Source organism: Ochotona curzoniae, unplaced genomic scaffold, assembly GCF_017591425.1.
Source record: "Ochotona curzoniae isolate NIBS_2020 unplaced genomic scaffold, NIBS_Ocur_1.0 contig_2210, whole genome shotgun sequence".
NCBI classification, from domain to species: domain Eukaryota; kingdom Metazoa; phylum Chordata; class Mammalia; order Lagomorpha; family Ochotonidae; genus Ochotona; species Ochotona curzoniae.
In genome coordinates this window covers 23295124-23312301 of record NW_024465369.1, presented here as the reverse complement: position 1 = coordinate 23312301, position 17178 = coordinate 23295124, and the positions used below count along the sequence as shown (strand labels likewise).

At 42.1% G+C, this 17178-nt stretch overlaps 1 protein-coding gene across 1 annotated transcript in view; it reads left to right on the top strand.

Annotated features, from left to right (window-relative positions):
* PLA2R1 (phospholipase A2 receptor 1) overlaps positions 1-17178 on the top strand; it is a 103367-nt gene that overhangs the window by 3875 nt on the left and 82314 nt on the right. The window contains exons 2-3 of the mRNA XM_040971996.1: positions 10992-11375; positions 13865-14038. Of these exons, the coding sequence (XP_040827930.1) occupies positions 10992-11375; positions 13865-14038 (558 nt within the window). The remainder of the gene's footprint in view (positions 1-10991; positions 11376-13864; positions 14039-17178) is intronic.

The window sequence follows — 17178 nt, the reverse complement described above, 5'->3', positions numbered from 1 at the left end:
ACTTCACACTTCTCTTATCCCACTGTCCTTGACTGGCTCCTTTTCTCACAAGCCTTTGCACATCAGCATGGATTTCCAGTGTTCCCGGGCCTTTCTGCTCTTAGGAAGCTTCTCTCTTTTCCTATTCTTGTTCGGAAGTTGCCACAAAAACAGATATCCCCATGCTGCTCGCAAGTCAGTGATGTACAGGGTTGGTCTGCAAAGATAGCTCAGTTATGTCCTCAAGCCCTAGGCCTTGACTTAAAGGTCTGCTTATTTACATTTGATCTTCTGAGGAGGTGGTTTTTTTCAAGTTGCCTCTTCTGAACTTTTTCCTTTTAGGCAACTCCTCATAAAATCTATCAAAGTAAAATATTTGAGACATTAATAGACTCTTCCCTTCATTTTCTGTCAGAAATTACCCTTGACAGTCTTTCAGGAGCCATCTCAATGCACAGCTGGGAACATACATTATAGCTTGCAGTGATCAAAGCGAACGGAGTAATGTTTAAAACTGAAACAAATGGAGTACCTTATAGGAACTATATTAAAATCATTTAGGGAAGACATTTTAGAAGTCCACTCTAGAAAGATGGAGAACTTTTAGAAATTCTATCACTCGGGTTGTATGATACACAGCCAAAGAAGATGAGGGGTTTCTGCCACTGCGTGTGACCATACAATTCTTTGATTTATGATGCTTTCCAGACTACTGGAATTAAGAAATAATGTTTAACTATTTCTGATTTGGGCCATGTCTTTTCAGTGAGGAAAACATAAACAGGAAGTTCAAAGAGATTATTTGGGCATTGTTTGGCAGCATCTGCATTCAAAGATGTGCTCTTATTAACATTCATCAAGTGATCTCTGTGCATGCCTTACCATAATCCTATGACCCCAGGCCAACTGTGAAAGCTATCCCACAGATGGGGACACCAAGGTTGCTTTCCTAGCTTTCGGTATTTCTGCCCTCAGAGCTGGGCTTTGCAGTTGTTCTTCTTCCAGAATGCTAGCTGTCTTCAAATAAGAACAGGGACAGCTTCTGGGCTTTGTGCATCCAGAAGCATCTCCCACTTAAGGTTTGATCACCTGTGGTTTGGTATGTTTGGATCTCTAAAATTTCTAAGAATTGAATGTGTGTGCCATGTATGAATCCCATTGGCCAAGGGCAGGTCCCTAGCTATCCATTCCCAGTTCTTACCTGACAGCCCTCTGCCTTCCACCCACAGTGCCAACCAGGTTGCATCAGGCATGAGAGGATGGAAGCCTGAGGCTGTGGGTGGAGTCCTCATGGTACCTCAAGTTAGGCAATGCAGCAGTTGTCTCTAGAGACCTGGCAGCCCCACTTCTGTGGGGAATGAGTGGGCAGCTTTCACTTGCCCCAGTCCAGGTATCCAGGAGGCTCTGAGCCTGGTGCTACACAGGAGTCACAATCTCTTAAGGGCCCATGGAAAAGAAAGTAACTGCATTTCCCCATGTCCAGATGGGTCCACCCATTTTTTATTGTGTGGCGAGACCTTAGAAATCGCATAGCTGCTATGAATAGGATGGACTGTTGTGAATTCAACTGTGTGCTTCTACCCACCCCAAGCACAAATGTTCGGAGCCCTAACTCACTAGGAGACCAGAATGAGAACTTCTTTGACTGTTTACAGAGAGATAAACAAATTAAATTGAAGAATAGCCGTAATCTGACTCAAAGGGGAAAATGAGACACAGAAATAAACACAGAGTTAATGATGTGAAGAGAAACAGGGAAGAGGTGGCCATCCACAAGCCAAGGAGAGAGGCCTAGGGCAGATCTCTGCCTCACAGCCCTCAGAAGGTACCAACCTGTCAACTCCCTAGATCTCACATCTGTACCTCCAGAATGTGGGAAAACAAAAGTCCGTGGCTCAAGTTACTCTAACATGGCAACACTTGCAAACTAATATAATAAACAAGTAATAATAATATATCTATAATCAAATGCTGTTTACCTTTTAAAATTTCTTCCTCACACCAAAGAACACATAATTGTTTAAGTGGGGCGGTTAGGGTAGAGAGCTCAGTGTTGGCACTTGTGTTTTCTATGATGTCACACCATTTCCAGAACTGTTTTGGTTATGGTGGAGTTGTCTTCTGTAGTTTGGGTAACTAGTCTTTGAATCACTTCTCCTGGGCCTTCCACATACAGGTGCTTGTGGGGGAGCTAGACAGGGTTCTATCTTTGTGTCTTGTGAGGGGACTCCTAGTACTGAGACTGTATGGTTTCAGTGCAGTCTATAATGTAATAATTTAGTTATGATGTTGGCCCCAGCAAAGTCAAGGCAGAATATTGGGGGAATTGATTCAAAGTTAGAAGAAAGAAATCAGTCTTCAAAATTCACTGGTGAAATGGAGCAATATAACAAAGAACCTCAGGAAAGGTCAGATTTTCTGCAAAGGGCTAATGCCTGCTAAATCAGAAAGGCAGAGGTGGGAAGGACAGGTTGCAAAAACAGTGTGAAATTAGCCTCCTTCACTGGCAGTCTGAAGCCTCAAAAACAGCAGCCCCATGAAATTGATTAAACCAGATTTCCTTTCTCTCACCTGTGAATAATAGTGTTGTGTGTCTTGGGGTAGTGATTTGGTGAGACTGGAGGAGGCGGCAGGGAGAGAACCATGTAGAAAGATTTAACAGATGGGTCCTGTGGGCCTGTGAAGGCAGAAATTGCCCAATGTCAGAAGCTGCAGGGCATCAAGAAGGCTCAGAGCCAGGGACCAATGGCACTGTGACACGGGAAAGACAAGGGAGTCCTAAGCCAGGGTGAGGGGCTTTGTCTTCTGAATGTACTGAGGTAACTCATGGAAGGCAAACCACGAGAATCCAAAGGCTTGTGATGTTAAGAACCACACACTACAACTCAAGTGCAGAGTATCTAGTCATGCAGAGAGATAGCCAGGGCTGTTCTCCTTCTCCTTTGGTTTCAGGACTCTGGTCTCTAGGGAACTCTACACAGTCAGCTTTATGGGACGTGGGAAATTCCTCTGCTACTGCTCTGGAAAGTCCTATTCAAACTCATCACTCAGTCACGAACAGGACTGAATTCATCAGCTCGCAGCATCCCGTCCTGCTCAGAGTAACCTTGGGAACGTGATCAGCTTTGCTGCATTGTTCACTAGGCAGGGCACACAGCTACAACCCTGATGTGTGAAACCAGAGAAGGTCAACACATCTCCAGAGAGAAGCCTAGTTCCAGAGGAGCGAGGCCTCCTCCACACTACCATCTGGATACTTTCCTTTCCACAACTCAGACTGTTAGGACAGCAAGGAAAAGCAAAGACCCAAGAGAGGCTACAGGGAGCAAGCAGGCCAGTCCAAATGCTAGTTGTGCAGGTAGATAAAGTAGAAGCGCTTTCAATCCCAGGCGAAGGGGGCAGAGGATTGAAATTGCAGTTTGCAAGCTATGACTTAAACACTGCCCTTAATGTGAACTATGCACTTGAACTTCTCCTTCTGGATCCTTTCCTATGGATCATCATGGTAGAATTTATTGAATAGCAGAAAGCCCTCTGGGCAAGCCAAACCTGCTACCTTTAAAAAATGTTTCCTTAGGAAGTATTCTATTTTTTAAAAAAACACACCAAATATTCATTCATCTGGTTTTAAGAGGAGAGCTATTTAAAGCAGGATGTAGATAGAGGGCAAATATAGGTGATCAGCAGGGTTCTGATCAAGTGGCAAGGGCTCAGGAAGCACTTCATAAAGAAACCTCCAGTGGGCGCTCTTCAGCTGTCCTACTAGCACAGGGTTGTACACTGGGACCTTGTGGCTTCATAGGGGTTGACCACAGGCATCAGCCACTTAAACACCAGAAGCCAGAAAAACAGAGACTGCAACTTTCATTTTCCCAGATTCCTCACACTCCACCTGTCCCCTAATCTCTCTTTATGTGTGTGTGTCTCTCTCTTTGTCCATTGAAGTCTGTGCCATTGACTAGAATCTAAACATTGCCTCTGCATTTCCTTTTGCATTCCTATGACTTTGACACCTTCAGTCTCTGCTCCGGTCACAGCCATGCTCTCCAAACTGTTCCTCAGGTTCCCTCTTTAACCACTCATGAGCCATCTTATCCTGCCAAAAAGGGAACTTGGCCAAGCAAAGCTTGGTGGTGGGTCCTCATTTGTATCATTACCTAAAACAGCACAGTAAAGGCTTTTGTTCAGTGACTCACCATTCTGATTCCGATTCTGATTCATCTTCTCTGCCATAGCTCTAGACGTGTCTCTTCCAAAAGTCCTCCTTCATCTAAAGAATCAGAAACGTGTTTGAATAAAATGCAAATTCTTCACCAGATCGTTCCAAACCAACACTTTCCAACTTCATATTCTGCTACCAGCAAAATCTTTCCTTTAGCCTGGCAACATCACTCCAGAGCTGATTGTTTTCATCATGTATGAACTTTGGTGAAATCCTCCATTTAGAATGTCGCTGCTCTGCCAGCCACAACACAGGGATGCATGCAGGCATCCATGCCCGTCTTGTCTACCATTTATAGCTTCCAATATTTCAAAGATTGGGTTTCTAGTAAGTACTTTTTGGATAAAAATGTGGCAGAAAAGGTTGATTTCTCTGATTGTTCTTAGAGTAAATTTACTCCCTCTATTCCTAGATTGTTTCCTTGTTTTTATCTTACATACCAAAATACATTGTGGCATTAAGTTATAACTAAATTTTCTGAAGGCGGGTCTTATGACATAAATATCTTCTCATCTGCAGGATTTTATACATGCCATTGGAGGCATTCAATGAAGGCTTATTTGAAATTTCACATCTTCCTTCAAAACATGTCAACAATCTAAGATGGTTCATTTTCTTATTAGGTTATGAATGAATGTATGTGAAGAAAACTATATGTATATTAAATGTCATTCCTGCTTAGTTTGTGGCAGGAAACTTCTATGACAAAATGATTTGGGGGGAAAAGAAACTGTAAAGGTCATGTAATGGGTTCATGGGTAACACCACTATCCTCTGCTTCCATCCAGCTCTGTTCTGCTTTACCCAAACTGGAAAATGGGCAGTTATACATGTGTGCACCTACACCACCAATTCAGAAAGTCGGATGCCACAAAGACATCCTGTCCACTCTTATCTGACATCATTTGGAGACCAGGAAATTGTCTAAAAGTTGGGCTCATTTTCTTTTTCTTATCATTTGTTTTTAAGGACCTATCTTAAGTGCAATTATAAGTTTTCACTGAAACTGATAGGACACTCCTCATTTAGCCGAATTCCTCTGATGCCAGAATTCCCAGATTCAGTTTCATAGGACAAATAATTAGGCATATAACAACCTCCCTTCCCAATTGCCTAACATACTGGCTCTGACTTAACTGGCCCTAAAAATGCTTGTTGATTGAATGAATGAACATTAGCATGATGTTACAAAAGAAGTGCCCTCTTAAATTCAACAATTATTCAAGGAATGCTCTACATGCCTTTGGAGGGTATCTGTTCTCTTATGGGGCCAGAGAGAGGGTCTGAAATGATCCCCTCCTAAAATGAGCTGAGGAGGAACAACTAGAAACATGGTTGGGCATGGGACTTTCTTTCTTTCTTTCTTCCTTTCTTCCTTCCTTTCTTTCTTTCTTTCTTTCTTTCTTTCTTTTTTTCTGAGAAATGGATAGAAATTAGTCAGTAAGTTACTTCTGGTAAATCAATCCGTGTTCTCCTCCTGAACTTATAATTATTTAGGGAAGTATAATAACATTTCCCTGCAAAGAGATTTAGTAATTCTGGCAGTACTTCATTAATCACTTAATCAGTGTTAAAGCAGAACTGATGTCTTTGACAGACATAATCAATCTTGATTTCTCCCACATTCGATTTTCATCTTTTATGAAATCTAACAACTACACCCACTAAGGTTGGCTGCTTATTTCCACATGATGGTTTTGTTAGGAACAAGTTATATGTGTCTATAACAGCAATCAGACTATTGACACCCATCTTGGAGTGCCTCACAGTTCATTTTAAAGCAACTGTTTTCAATGAATGTATGGAGATCATCAGTGCTAGTGTCAAATTCTATTATAACTTAACGGAAAGTAGGTTCAGGTATTTTTAGCTTAACGTATCTGAAGGTAGCATGGTTCATTAGTACTTTTTAAAAAGCTCTATTTGAAAAAGCAGAGTAACAGAGAGGCAGAGAAAGATCTTCCACCATTGGTTAACTTTCCAGATGGGCACAACAGCCAGGTCAAAGCCACAACAGTTTTATCTAGAACTCCTACATGAGTGGCAGAAGTCCAAACACTTGGGCCATCTTCTGCTGCATTGTTAGGCCACTAGCAGGGAGCTGGGTCAGAAGTGAGGCAGCTAGAACTCAAACTGGAACTCATACGGAATGTCTGTATTGCAGGCAGTGGCTTCACTTGCTAAGCCATACCAACAGCCACAGCATGTTTACTGTTATGAATAAACCTCAGGTACTTGTCTGTACATTCTGAAGAGCTTCTCCAGAGTTACATTTTGATAGCAGCTGACATGAAGATATAATAGCACCCCAAAATTGGGCATATGCTATAAAGCTTACCAATATCTTTTGTTTGGGAAAGATTTTTGTGATTATTAATGTGCTCAATTAATGTTGATTCTTCTACTTTTTCTCTTAATGCTCAGTAATTGGGAAGCTTAAACTCATTATTCATCTCTCCCACATTTTAGTGGCGTGTCCTTCCTGTGCCCACTTACTCATAGAATATTCATTCCCCTACTGGAGCAATGCTTGTCAACATCACTTACTTTCCCTTATAAAACAGCAACAGTATTTTTAAAAATTTTTAAATAAAGAAAAAAAAAACAGCAGCAGTGTAGACTTCACATGTGGGTAATATGAAAGAGCAACAGATGTACGCTCTTAACTCATAATTGCATATTGTTTTAACAAATAAGAGAAGGGTTTGGTCATCAGGTTGTTTGGCATGCTTATTATTTTCTAAAATGTGATAGCAAAGTGTCAGGACTGTTTATAACTAAAACATTATAACATACTCACATGTGCTAAATTAAAAGTATGTTTTTGTGCTCAGGTTGGTAAAAAAGAACTTTGGTCGGGGGAATGCTCAGGTTGGCACCATATCGACAGCTAAATAATCAGACCAAGAATCAGAAAGCCTAAGTGAAAATTCTAACAACTCATGTTTATAGGTATCATCCCACTTCCCATGGTAACATGTGCTGTGTATTGCATGAGTTATTTAACACCCAAGAGATTAGAATCCATATTAATGTAGTTTAAACAAAACACATGAGTGGAGCTACTAGGGAAGCAAAAAGATTCACAGTTTGAGAGGCAAATAGGCTAGGACTGGGCACCTCTATTAGTTTGGCATTTGACAAGTGTAGTGGCTGGTGGAACTCATGCAGAGCAAGGATCACGTGGTGGTCAACGCAGTATAGAGAAACTGGGCTGAACTCAACTCATATAGCAAACCCTCCCACAAGAGCTATTTTCTGAGAATAAGACCCCACTAACCTAAAGGCCTCGCAGTACGCCTATCTACCAGACACCAAAGCTGAATCAAGCCTCCAACCATTAATCCTTTAACTATTAATAATGATCCACTGGAAGCACCCCCCAACCCAGTGCATGGACTTCTGAGGGACAACCAGCATATTGTCAAGTCTGTAATAGGATTGTACATATCTGCAGTTCAAATGAAAAAGCAAGGCTCACCAAGGTCAAGCAATCTGCCCAAAGGTACACACCTGGTCTGAAATTGGTCTGCCTGCCTGATTCGAATGCTCTTAACAACTAGCCAAGTCCACACACCTATTTCAGGTGTGTAAAGTGAAACTAGGCAGCAGGTTGCAGAACAGAGTAAACTTGAATGTATGTAACTGGTAGAAGCTGAACTATAGAACTATTATAGTAAAATAATTATCCTTTAATGAAAAATTAGTGGAAGTCTGAACTAGCCAGAAAATAATTAGTAGATTACAATAGAAATTAAGGTTAACATTTTACTCAAGCATAAAAAGGTGAAAAAGAGTTGAAGAGAAGGTTAATTATCAGAGTTCATATCACACTGATGAGAGGTAGATTTGATTTTGAATGACCATTTCTAATAACTGTACAGACATGGAAAACAAATTTCCTGCTCTTAATGAAACAGCCTTAAAACCATTCATTTTCCCCCAACCCCTCAGCCAACTCCTCTTTTACTCTGATATATGATGATCAAAGAAATTTTCTGACAACTAATTCAATTCTTCAAATACATGGCTCTAAGTAGGGTTATTGATTATTAAATGAGGTGTAGCTTTCATTATGACACTGACAGTCCTTTTAAACAATGTCTTAAATGATTCGGGCAACTGTAAATCAGTTGTCTTAAGCTTAACTTTGGGGAAACCAAAAGGACTTCTGCCAAAATGAAGCACTATTCTTTCTGCACTGTTCCAAGTCTCTGAAAGGCCCCTGCCTGTCCCTGACCTACCACTGTCCTAAGGCATGTCTTTCTTAAGACCCTAGTCATTTTCTTCCTGTTTGTACTTGAAAGTGAGATATGGAGAGCAGGCAAGTGGAGGGAGAAGAGTTAGGGGGAAAGAGGGAGAGAGATAGGGACGGGGAGGCAAAAGATGAATATCCTTCTTATGGTTCACTCTCTAAGTGCTCACAGAAGCAAAGAGCTCGGAACACAATGCAGGCTTCCCAAGTGGGTGGCAAGAACCTGTTTATTTGCACCATCACTTACTGCCTTCCTGGGTGCATGTTTTCATGAAGCTGGAATTAGGAAAAAGAGCTGGAATTCAAACTTAGGCACTGATACAGGATGCACATTTTCAAACAGCTTCTCAGTCACAGCACCAAACATCCACCCCAACCCTGGCCATTTCAAGAAACGTGATGACATACCTCCAGAGTTTTGAAGAGTTGACAGGGCTGGTGTTATAGCTGTGTGAGTAAAGCTGCTTATCATGACCCCAGCATCTCACATGGGCCCTGGTTTGTGTCCCAGCTTCTCGACTTCCAATGCAGCTCCCTCATAATGGCCTGGGAATAGCAGTGAAGGTTGGCCTAAGAATTTGGATCCTTGCCGCCCATGTGGGAGACCTGGCTGATGCTCCTGGCCAGTGCTGGCCGTTGCAGCCATCTGAAAAGTAAACCAATGGGTAGATCTGCCTCTCTCCCCATCTCACTCTTTCAAAACAAATACATCTTTAAAAAAAAAAAAGGCAAAAGCGATTGCCTGCAACCCAGTACTCCAAGTAGCCCGGTTTCAGAAATCTTAAAGGGGAGCCTTACACCCTAACGGGAAACCAAAAGATCTCTGAGACCTCACAGACATCTGAGCTGAGACAAGATCCATAAGCAGGGGCCCGGCAACAGCTGCAGTGTATTCAATCAACCTCCTACCACGTGGCCTCCAAGGCCAAGCGCCCTCTTCCTTAGCCTACAGAAGACATGATTTCCATCTTCAAAACACTTGTGAGGAAACACACCGGCAATTGTTAGGTAATCAGTGTCTTCCAAGACAGCAGCTTGAGGTCAACGCAGCCAGTAGATGTAGAACTAACACAGATTCCCTGGCAGAGTCCCACCAGCTTTTTCCACAGAAACCTCCCCAGATCCTTTTTTCTGGCTGCTTGGGGAGAGCTCAGGAGGGAGGCGCATTCTAAACCCTGCCTGCTCTTTCCACGTACCCATAATGACTGCTGGTTCTAGAGCTGTGGAGGTGCTTTACTGGCTCTTGTGTGCCTGGAGCTGGGATCTCAGCTGGTGTCTGGGGCGTCTACCTGCTTCTGCCAGTCCCAATCATGGGACTACCAATCCTATGAGCCTATCCCAGTGGCAAAGCATGCCCACATTTCTACTCTCAGTGGACACAGTACAGAGAGCCAATGTGGAGATACCTTATTTGCTCTCTAGCCCTGAATCCTCTATGAGGACACAAAGTAGCGCTCACTTACTTGCTTTCCCAAAGGACCTTGATGGTAGAGATTTTTATCTCAGCAGCTATTGATTCAGCTGGTAGGCATCTAACATTCGTGTGTTTCTTCAAAGAAATCTGCACTCCCAGGCACACAGCGTGCTTTCCTGAGTATTGGTACCAACCCCTACTCTGCAGGTGCAAATGGCACCCTGCCTCTCAGCACCACACCTAGACTAACAAGGTAGCCCTAGCTCCCAAAGGATCAATGAGGTTATGTTCTTCCATTTTCTATGGCATCATTGAATAGCAAAAACTGGGTGAAATTTTTCTTAAGACTTAGTTATTTGTTTTAAAAGGCAGAATAATAAAGGGAGAGGGAGAAAGAGACAGGAAAAGAGAGAGATGTTCCATCTGCTAGCTCATTCCCCAAATAGCTGCAATGGCCAGGGTTGGGCCTGGTCTCTCACATGAATAGCAGGGCCCCAAGTACTCAGACTATCTTCTGCCCTCTTCCCAGGTGCTTTAGCATGGAGCTGAGTTGGACACTAACTGGCTCCAAACAAAGATGGCTGGTGTTGTGGCAGCAGCTTTAAACTCCACAATGCTGGTCCCAGATTTGGTAATGTATGAAGAGTATAGATTGGTTTAACATGTGTTTCTGGAGGCTGGAATGTCCAATAGCATGGCAGCAGCATCTGTTCAACATCTGCTAAGGTCTTCCTTCTGGGTGTATTCCAGAGACACAACAAAGTTGGCTGTTTTAACAGAGCCTCTCATGGTGAAATTGTACCTACCCTATCCCTTCTGAAAGCCCCTATCTGACCCCAGGTCTTGGTGTCTCACACTGAAGATTACATTTCACTGTGACTTTTTATAATACTGTACCCACAGCAGGGTCTGAGGTCAGAGGTCTTGCATTAACTCCAGAAAATCCTTTCATGCCTTGCAATAAACTTCTCTGCTTTGTGCAACTGAAGTCCTTGGATGACCCAGCCAATCAACTCCAGACCCAGAAACACTGGCAGCTGGGACACAGAAAAGCTTAGATTTGCACACTTATTAATTATAAATGAAATTTTCACACCACCTCTTTACTATTTCTGTTGCAGAGAAAGGAATATTCATTATCCAGAGTGAAAGCCATAAGACATGCATCCAAGCAGACCACTCTATCCTGACCTTGAAGAACTGCGAACGACCCAACAAGAACATGCTATGGAAATGGGTTTCAAATGAGCAGCTCTTCAACATAGGAGGCAGTGGTTGTGTAGGCTTCAATTTACTCAACCCAGGGCAGCAACTGCGCCTTTATGAATGTGATTCTGAGCACATTTTCTTCAGGTGGCACTGTATCAAGAAGATGATTATGGGTCCCGGGGATTCTATGATCCAGGCAAGGCAGGACAACATTGTGGTGGTCACGTGGAAGCAACTTCATAATTGGAATGCCTACATGTCAGATGGTGGAGATATCTGTCAACATCTGCACAAAGGTAACTATAAGCCAGAGTGCTAATGGAAGTGTGCATTTTTTAAAAATTTTATTTCTTTTTATTATACCACCCTGAAAGTACCCAATCTCATCTGCTCTCCAAGTGTACATTTTAAGTGAAATCCCCTCATAAGAAAATTTTAGGAAAGCACTGCATGGAAGAAATGCATAGAACATCAAGGAATATTTTAGCTGTTGCTTTGCTTTTGGTGAAAGGATTACTGGAGTCTTGGAATGGACCTGCTAATTTTTGCTAAACAGCATCTCAAGATGTACAGACACTGGGGGAGAGATATCTGACCAGCTTTGGGAACAGGTGGAAAGGAGGAGGAATACTAGTGGTAGAAGAAAAGGGAGTGAAAGGCAAAGGTTTCTGCAGCAAAGGCTTTCGCCCACAACAGTCCACACACTGCTCCCATCACTTACTGTCGTAGTTCATCCCCACCTACGAAGGGTGTCTGCAGGCCACCAGAGATGTCCCCTAATGTTTGATTGGCATCCATGTGACAACCAGATTCCAAGGCACTAGGAGAATGGAAGATGGGGATTATTTGGTGTGTACCAAGCATAGTTTTAGGGAAATTCAGTTTGGGGAGAAAGGCTTTATTTTTAATACTTCTTCTATTTCAAGCAGTTTTAAACAGGAAAAAAAATACTAATAAAACTAAGTCATATTGTTAAATTCTAAAGCCTCTGACATGCCCTCCAGCATTTGTTTGCTTCTCCCCTCCCCCCTTTTTTTCATCCATTCACCCATCCAGCCAAGTATCCATGCATCCCTCCTTCATCCATTACACATCTATGGAGCACCAATTGTACTCGGGTCCATCAGGAGGCACTGGTTCACAGACTATCAAGCCAGATGTGGGCCCTCTCTCACGAGGCTCTGTAGAACAGTGATGTAGAACATAATGGCATATGCAATACATACTCTCTTAGGAAGCCAAGCAACAAACTTCTATGGTGCAAGGGAGGATTTTCTCCCATTATCACAAGGAGTGTGTGGAAAGAGAGCCAAGAACAAGGCACCTTCTGGACTCCTGACAGTAAATCAAGCTTTCAACCCAGTACTCCAAAGAACCTACAGTCCCAATGAAGGACTTGATATGTGATATTTCACTTTAGGTTAATGTCAGCTGTCACAATGCATGCAGAGCAAGACTCTGGGCTGCATCCACTTCTTAGTAGCAGAGACTTGAAACAGAAAGCTGTGTCCTGAAATGCCTGCAGTTTCTAAAGAGCTCTACCCACTGAGGTCAACAATGCATGTGAGCTCAGCTCCTCCACCCCTGCCATCTGTGGGAAAGTGGTGAACATCTTCACTGTTAGCCCTTTTGTCCCAGGACCTGTTGATTTAGTGGAGGGAAACCCTTATATCTAAGATGGAAAGCCCAGGTGAGCTATGCAAAGGTTTTCTTGCCCCTGCTGCAGGCCAGGAATGACTGATTATTACAATATACTGAAAAGCAGCCCATAAGCCATCAATGTGGGCTCACTTCTCTCTAGACTGCTTTGGTAAGACAGCTAGTGAGACCATTTGGGCCTTTTTCCATATAGGTTGTTTACCACACTGCACAGTAATTCTTTAAAAATGGAACTCCGATATGCTCACTTCCACATTCAAACTCCATCATGACTTCCCACCACCCTGATAGTGAAGGCCACATCCACAATTTGGCAGGGTTGGTCCTCTGTGAGTGGATGCTCAGCTCTTCCTGATCCCCCATCCTTCCTGTTCCTCATTTGTACCACACACATTCTCGTCACATGACTGTTGTACTTGCTGCTCCTTTTGCCAAATGACTCTTTTCCAAAAGCTTGCACCTTTGCTTCTCCTAGTTCTCATTCAGGAAAATCTTATACTGAGTGCTCTACCCAAAACAACCCCTACACTGCCCCCCCAGAAGCACACACTCACACACCAAACACACACACAAGTGTACCCATTCTGTCTTCATGCTCTATTTCTCCTGCAATGCTTACTACTACCTAAAACTGTATGTGTGTATCCATACATACATATATTTCCTTCTCCCATGTCTCTCCCCTTCACCTTACAAGGATTTTTTTTTTTTTTTGCTTTGTCCACTGTTTTATCTCCCCAGTGCTGGATACCTTAAATGCACCACAAACTTTTGCTAAATGAATAAATAAATCTCTGCTTATGTTGAGTATTGATGCTGATAGCTGGCTCATTTGGGAAATGGAAGATATTTTAAAGGAACATCTCCATGTAGTTTCCACTCTTATCCATTCCAAAAATGTATGCAGTATGCTAACTAAGCAATTAAATAAATACATTAAAAAAATTTTGCCATCACATTCTCTGAGCACAGTGCCTGTCCCAGTACTCTCCTGACAGACATGCCTGCCTTAAGGGATCTTCGGTCAGGAATTTTCGGTCAATGAAGGATACATGTACTCTGTGGAATGTTCCAAAGATGAAACTGACATCACACTTACCTGACTTTGTGAACTTTTTTCTCCTAGATGTGTATACACACAAAGGGAATGCCCGCGGAATGCCATGTGTGTTTCCCTTCCAGTACAACCAGCAGTGGCATCACGAATGCATCCGAGAAGGCCGGCAAGATGACTTACCGTGGTGTGCCACAACCAGTCGATACGAGAGAGATAAGAAGTGGGGATTTTGCCCAGATTCTAGTAAGGATTCATACAGTCTTCTCTGTCATGAATGAGTCAAGAATGATTAGAAAGTTACCTGTATCTAAAAGAAAAGCGCTGGGATTGATATATTGAAGCCGGAACAAGCACTCTGATTCCGTTAATCCAGGTTTTGATTTGGAGTTTGTTTTGGCCCTGAAAAGACAGTATGGTATATATTCCTGTTTTCTTTATGTTTTAAAGATGTTAATTAGCTATTCTTCATCAAGCTCAGTGCATTAATATGCTTTAAACAGAGTTAAGTTATAATACCATGTGATCTCATTAATCCCAGCTTCCAGGCCGAATACTTCAAAACAAACCTGCATGCAGATAAAGCCCACTTATCCTTTCAATCAGCTGCTTCTTCTAGCTGTTTTTTTAAATGAGCTGCCCTCATTTCTCTATATCCAGACAGCTTGTCTTGCCCTCTGTCAAATCCTGGCATCAGCTCACCCTTGAGGATCTTGACAAATTCTCAGTTGCCCTTATCATTTTCTCTAGAATGAATTCTTATCGTGACTCCATTATCTTTCTGTTCACTTTCTAGATACACCTCAACATCTGTTTCTTAACTTGATTTTCAAGTTTCTATGGTAGCTATCATGATTTCTTTTTTTAAAAAAAATATTGTTTTGTTACTTTGTCTCATTTTTTTAAGGTCTTGTAATTGTTCCTAAGAATTGTAGAATATTTCTATCTGCCTTTGGTTTCTATATTCTGTGTCATTCATTTTGCTTCTTGTGAGACAGACAGTACAGCACAGCTTTTACAATGTTGTCACCTTCCATGCCTGCTTCTCCTGGAAATACATGTTAAAATGCAGTAAATAAATATGAAACAAAGGCCAATAAAAGGGAGTAAATTGATAGAACCTGATTTTTGAAATTATCCTTAAAATTGCCTCTGATTTGAAAATCATTATGTCTTACTAAAATACATGCACTTTGAAATCAGACAAACTGAGAAGCCTATCCCTTTCCAAAGATGAGATTCAGAAAACCCCCTCCATTTCTCTGAATCTCCTATATCTTGAAATGGAAATCAGAGCAGAACCTATGTTGGTTGATGTGTGGGTTCACTCATATGACGCACATAAGACATCTGTCTTGCTACTGACACATCGTAAACACAAGGCCTAGCCCCTGCTGGCAATATCACCATCATCAATATCATTGTCATCTTTAATTTGTCTTTTCAGCTCACATATTTCTGAATCAATGATTCCTTCTCTTTTCAGGGAACAAGCACACAAAGCTAGGCTCGGTGGTGAATACAAAGAGTTTTAAGACTTAGAATCCTCCCTTCAAACAATATAGGATGCTCCCAAATCACTTGGGAGAGTGCAAAATACCATTCCAGCCCTTGCCCAGAGAGGCAGCAAGTCTGATACACGGGACCCAAGCATCTGCACTTTTGACAAGTGCCCCTGTGAGTTGTGATGAAAGTAGTTCTTCAATAGGCAAGTCGTAAGCTGCAGGTAATTACATACAACATCTACATATAGGGCTGATAGACTGAACAACCAATATGGCAATGGATGTTGAAAATCCTAGTGGAAATACTGATGTGCTGGTAGTTACCTGTTAGCTGCTAGATCAAGGGTAGAGAGGTGATGCAAGGAAGTCTGGGGCAACAGGTGAACTACTCTAAGAGCTCAGGACTGTGACCAGCCACCAGTTAGCATGAAAGCGTTTCATTGTTGTACAATTATCAGATCACCAACCATCTTGTCTGAATCTGATAGGTACAAATGTATGTCCAAATGATCCCCCATACTCCTTGAATTCCTGACCAGGTTTCATATTTGCATCATCTTCTCTTTTTATTTCCATCTCAATAGTGACAACATTAAAATTAATCATATGAGCAAATCCTAACAAAATCCAGTTTTTCATATGACTCTATACCAGGGCATTAAAAAAGAAACTACATCTTTCTCCTTAAGGTTCTGAGAAGAGCCCTTGTCATCATCCTCTGTCATTTGTAGCCAATTATGATTTCCCAGTGGAAGCCTGGATTTGGTGGTGCTTCGGATTGCACACTCCCTGGACTATCTATTTGTTCAGCTTCTTGGGCTTGTCAGCTTGCCAGTTCCCAATTCCCTGACCTTTACCAAAGCCAGCAGAAAGCATGTTTATTTGTACAAGGCTAAGTAACAGTTGTACTTTTCTGCCTTTCTTGTTACTCTTGGTTGCCAATGGCTGACATACTTCAAAATCATGTGTCAGAGACTGAGTAAGATGAAAGCTTTTTCTTGGGGTTAGTGAGTGGATAGGATGGAGGGGAGTGAGGAATGAAGTTAAGGTTTGTACTTCTGCATCTCTCACTTAACATAGAAATTTTTATAATATCTCCATGTAAAATCACATTTTAAACAATAGTAAATGAGGGAAACAGAACTTTTGTACTAGGAAACAGAAGTACAGTAGCAGTGAAGGATGTCATACAACATCTCCAGAAACAAGGGTGACATATTCAGGTTTGCACACGGCAGTTCTGAGCCAGGGGAAGTCTCTCTTGCCTTGTTGCACATTCACACTTAGAGTTAATGCTATATTACCAATCTCTGGAATGCTTTGATTGTCCCTGAACCTTACCCAGTTGATGGAAATGTGATCAGTAACTTGAATGACACAACAGACAGATGTATGTCAATATAGATGTACATTGCCAGCCACTCCTTGGTCTCCTCGTGGATCAGCATCACTGGTGTTGCTCTCCTAACATGATCTCACTTTCGACCAAGACCGCCGTAGCCTCCTTTTCCGCCTCTAGCATGCAATCCTCCTCCTGATTCTCATCAGATGACCTCATTTTCCACCTCAAAGACAAAAGAATCCAATGACAAGAGAGAAGTGTAGCTCCTTAATCTTTAACCTTACTAATGTTTGGACTTTTGGTTCTTCCCTCTTATGTAAGAGAATAATTTTCTTTCCCTGAGTTCTGGAACCTCCCATCGACTTCTCTAAGTTGCATCTCAGTATTTCTCAAACTGCAGCATCAGAATTTCCTATGAGTTTGCTAGGACTGTAAATTATCCAAAACCCCCAGATCACTCCATCAGAAATTTTAGAAGTACAGCCCAATAATCTGTGTTTTAACAAATACTTACACATGATTACACAGTGTGTTTCTAT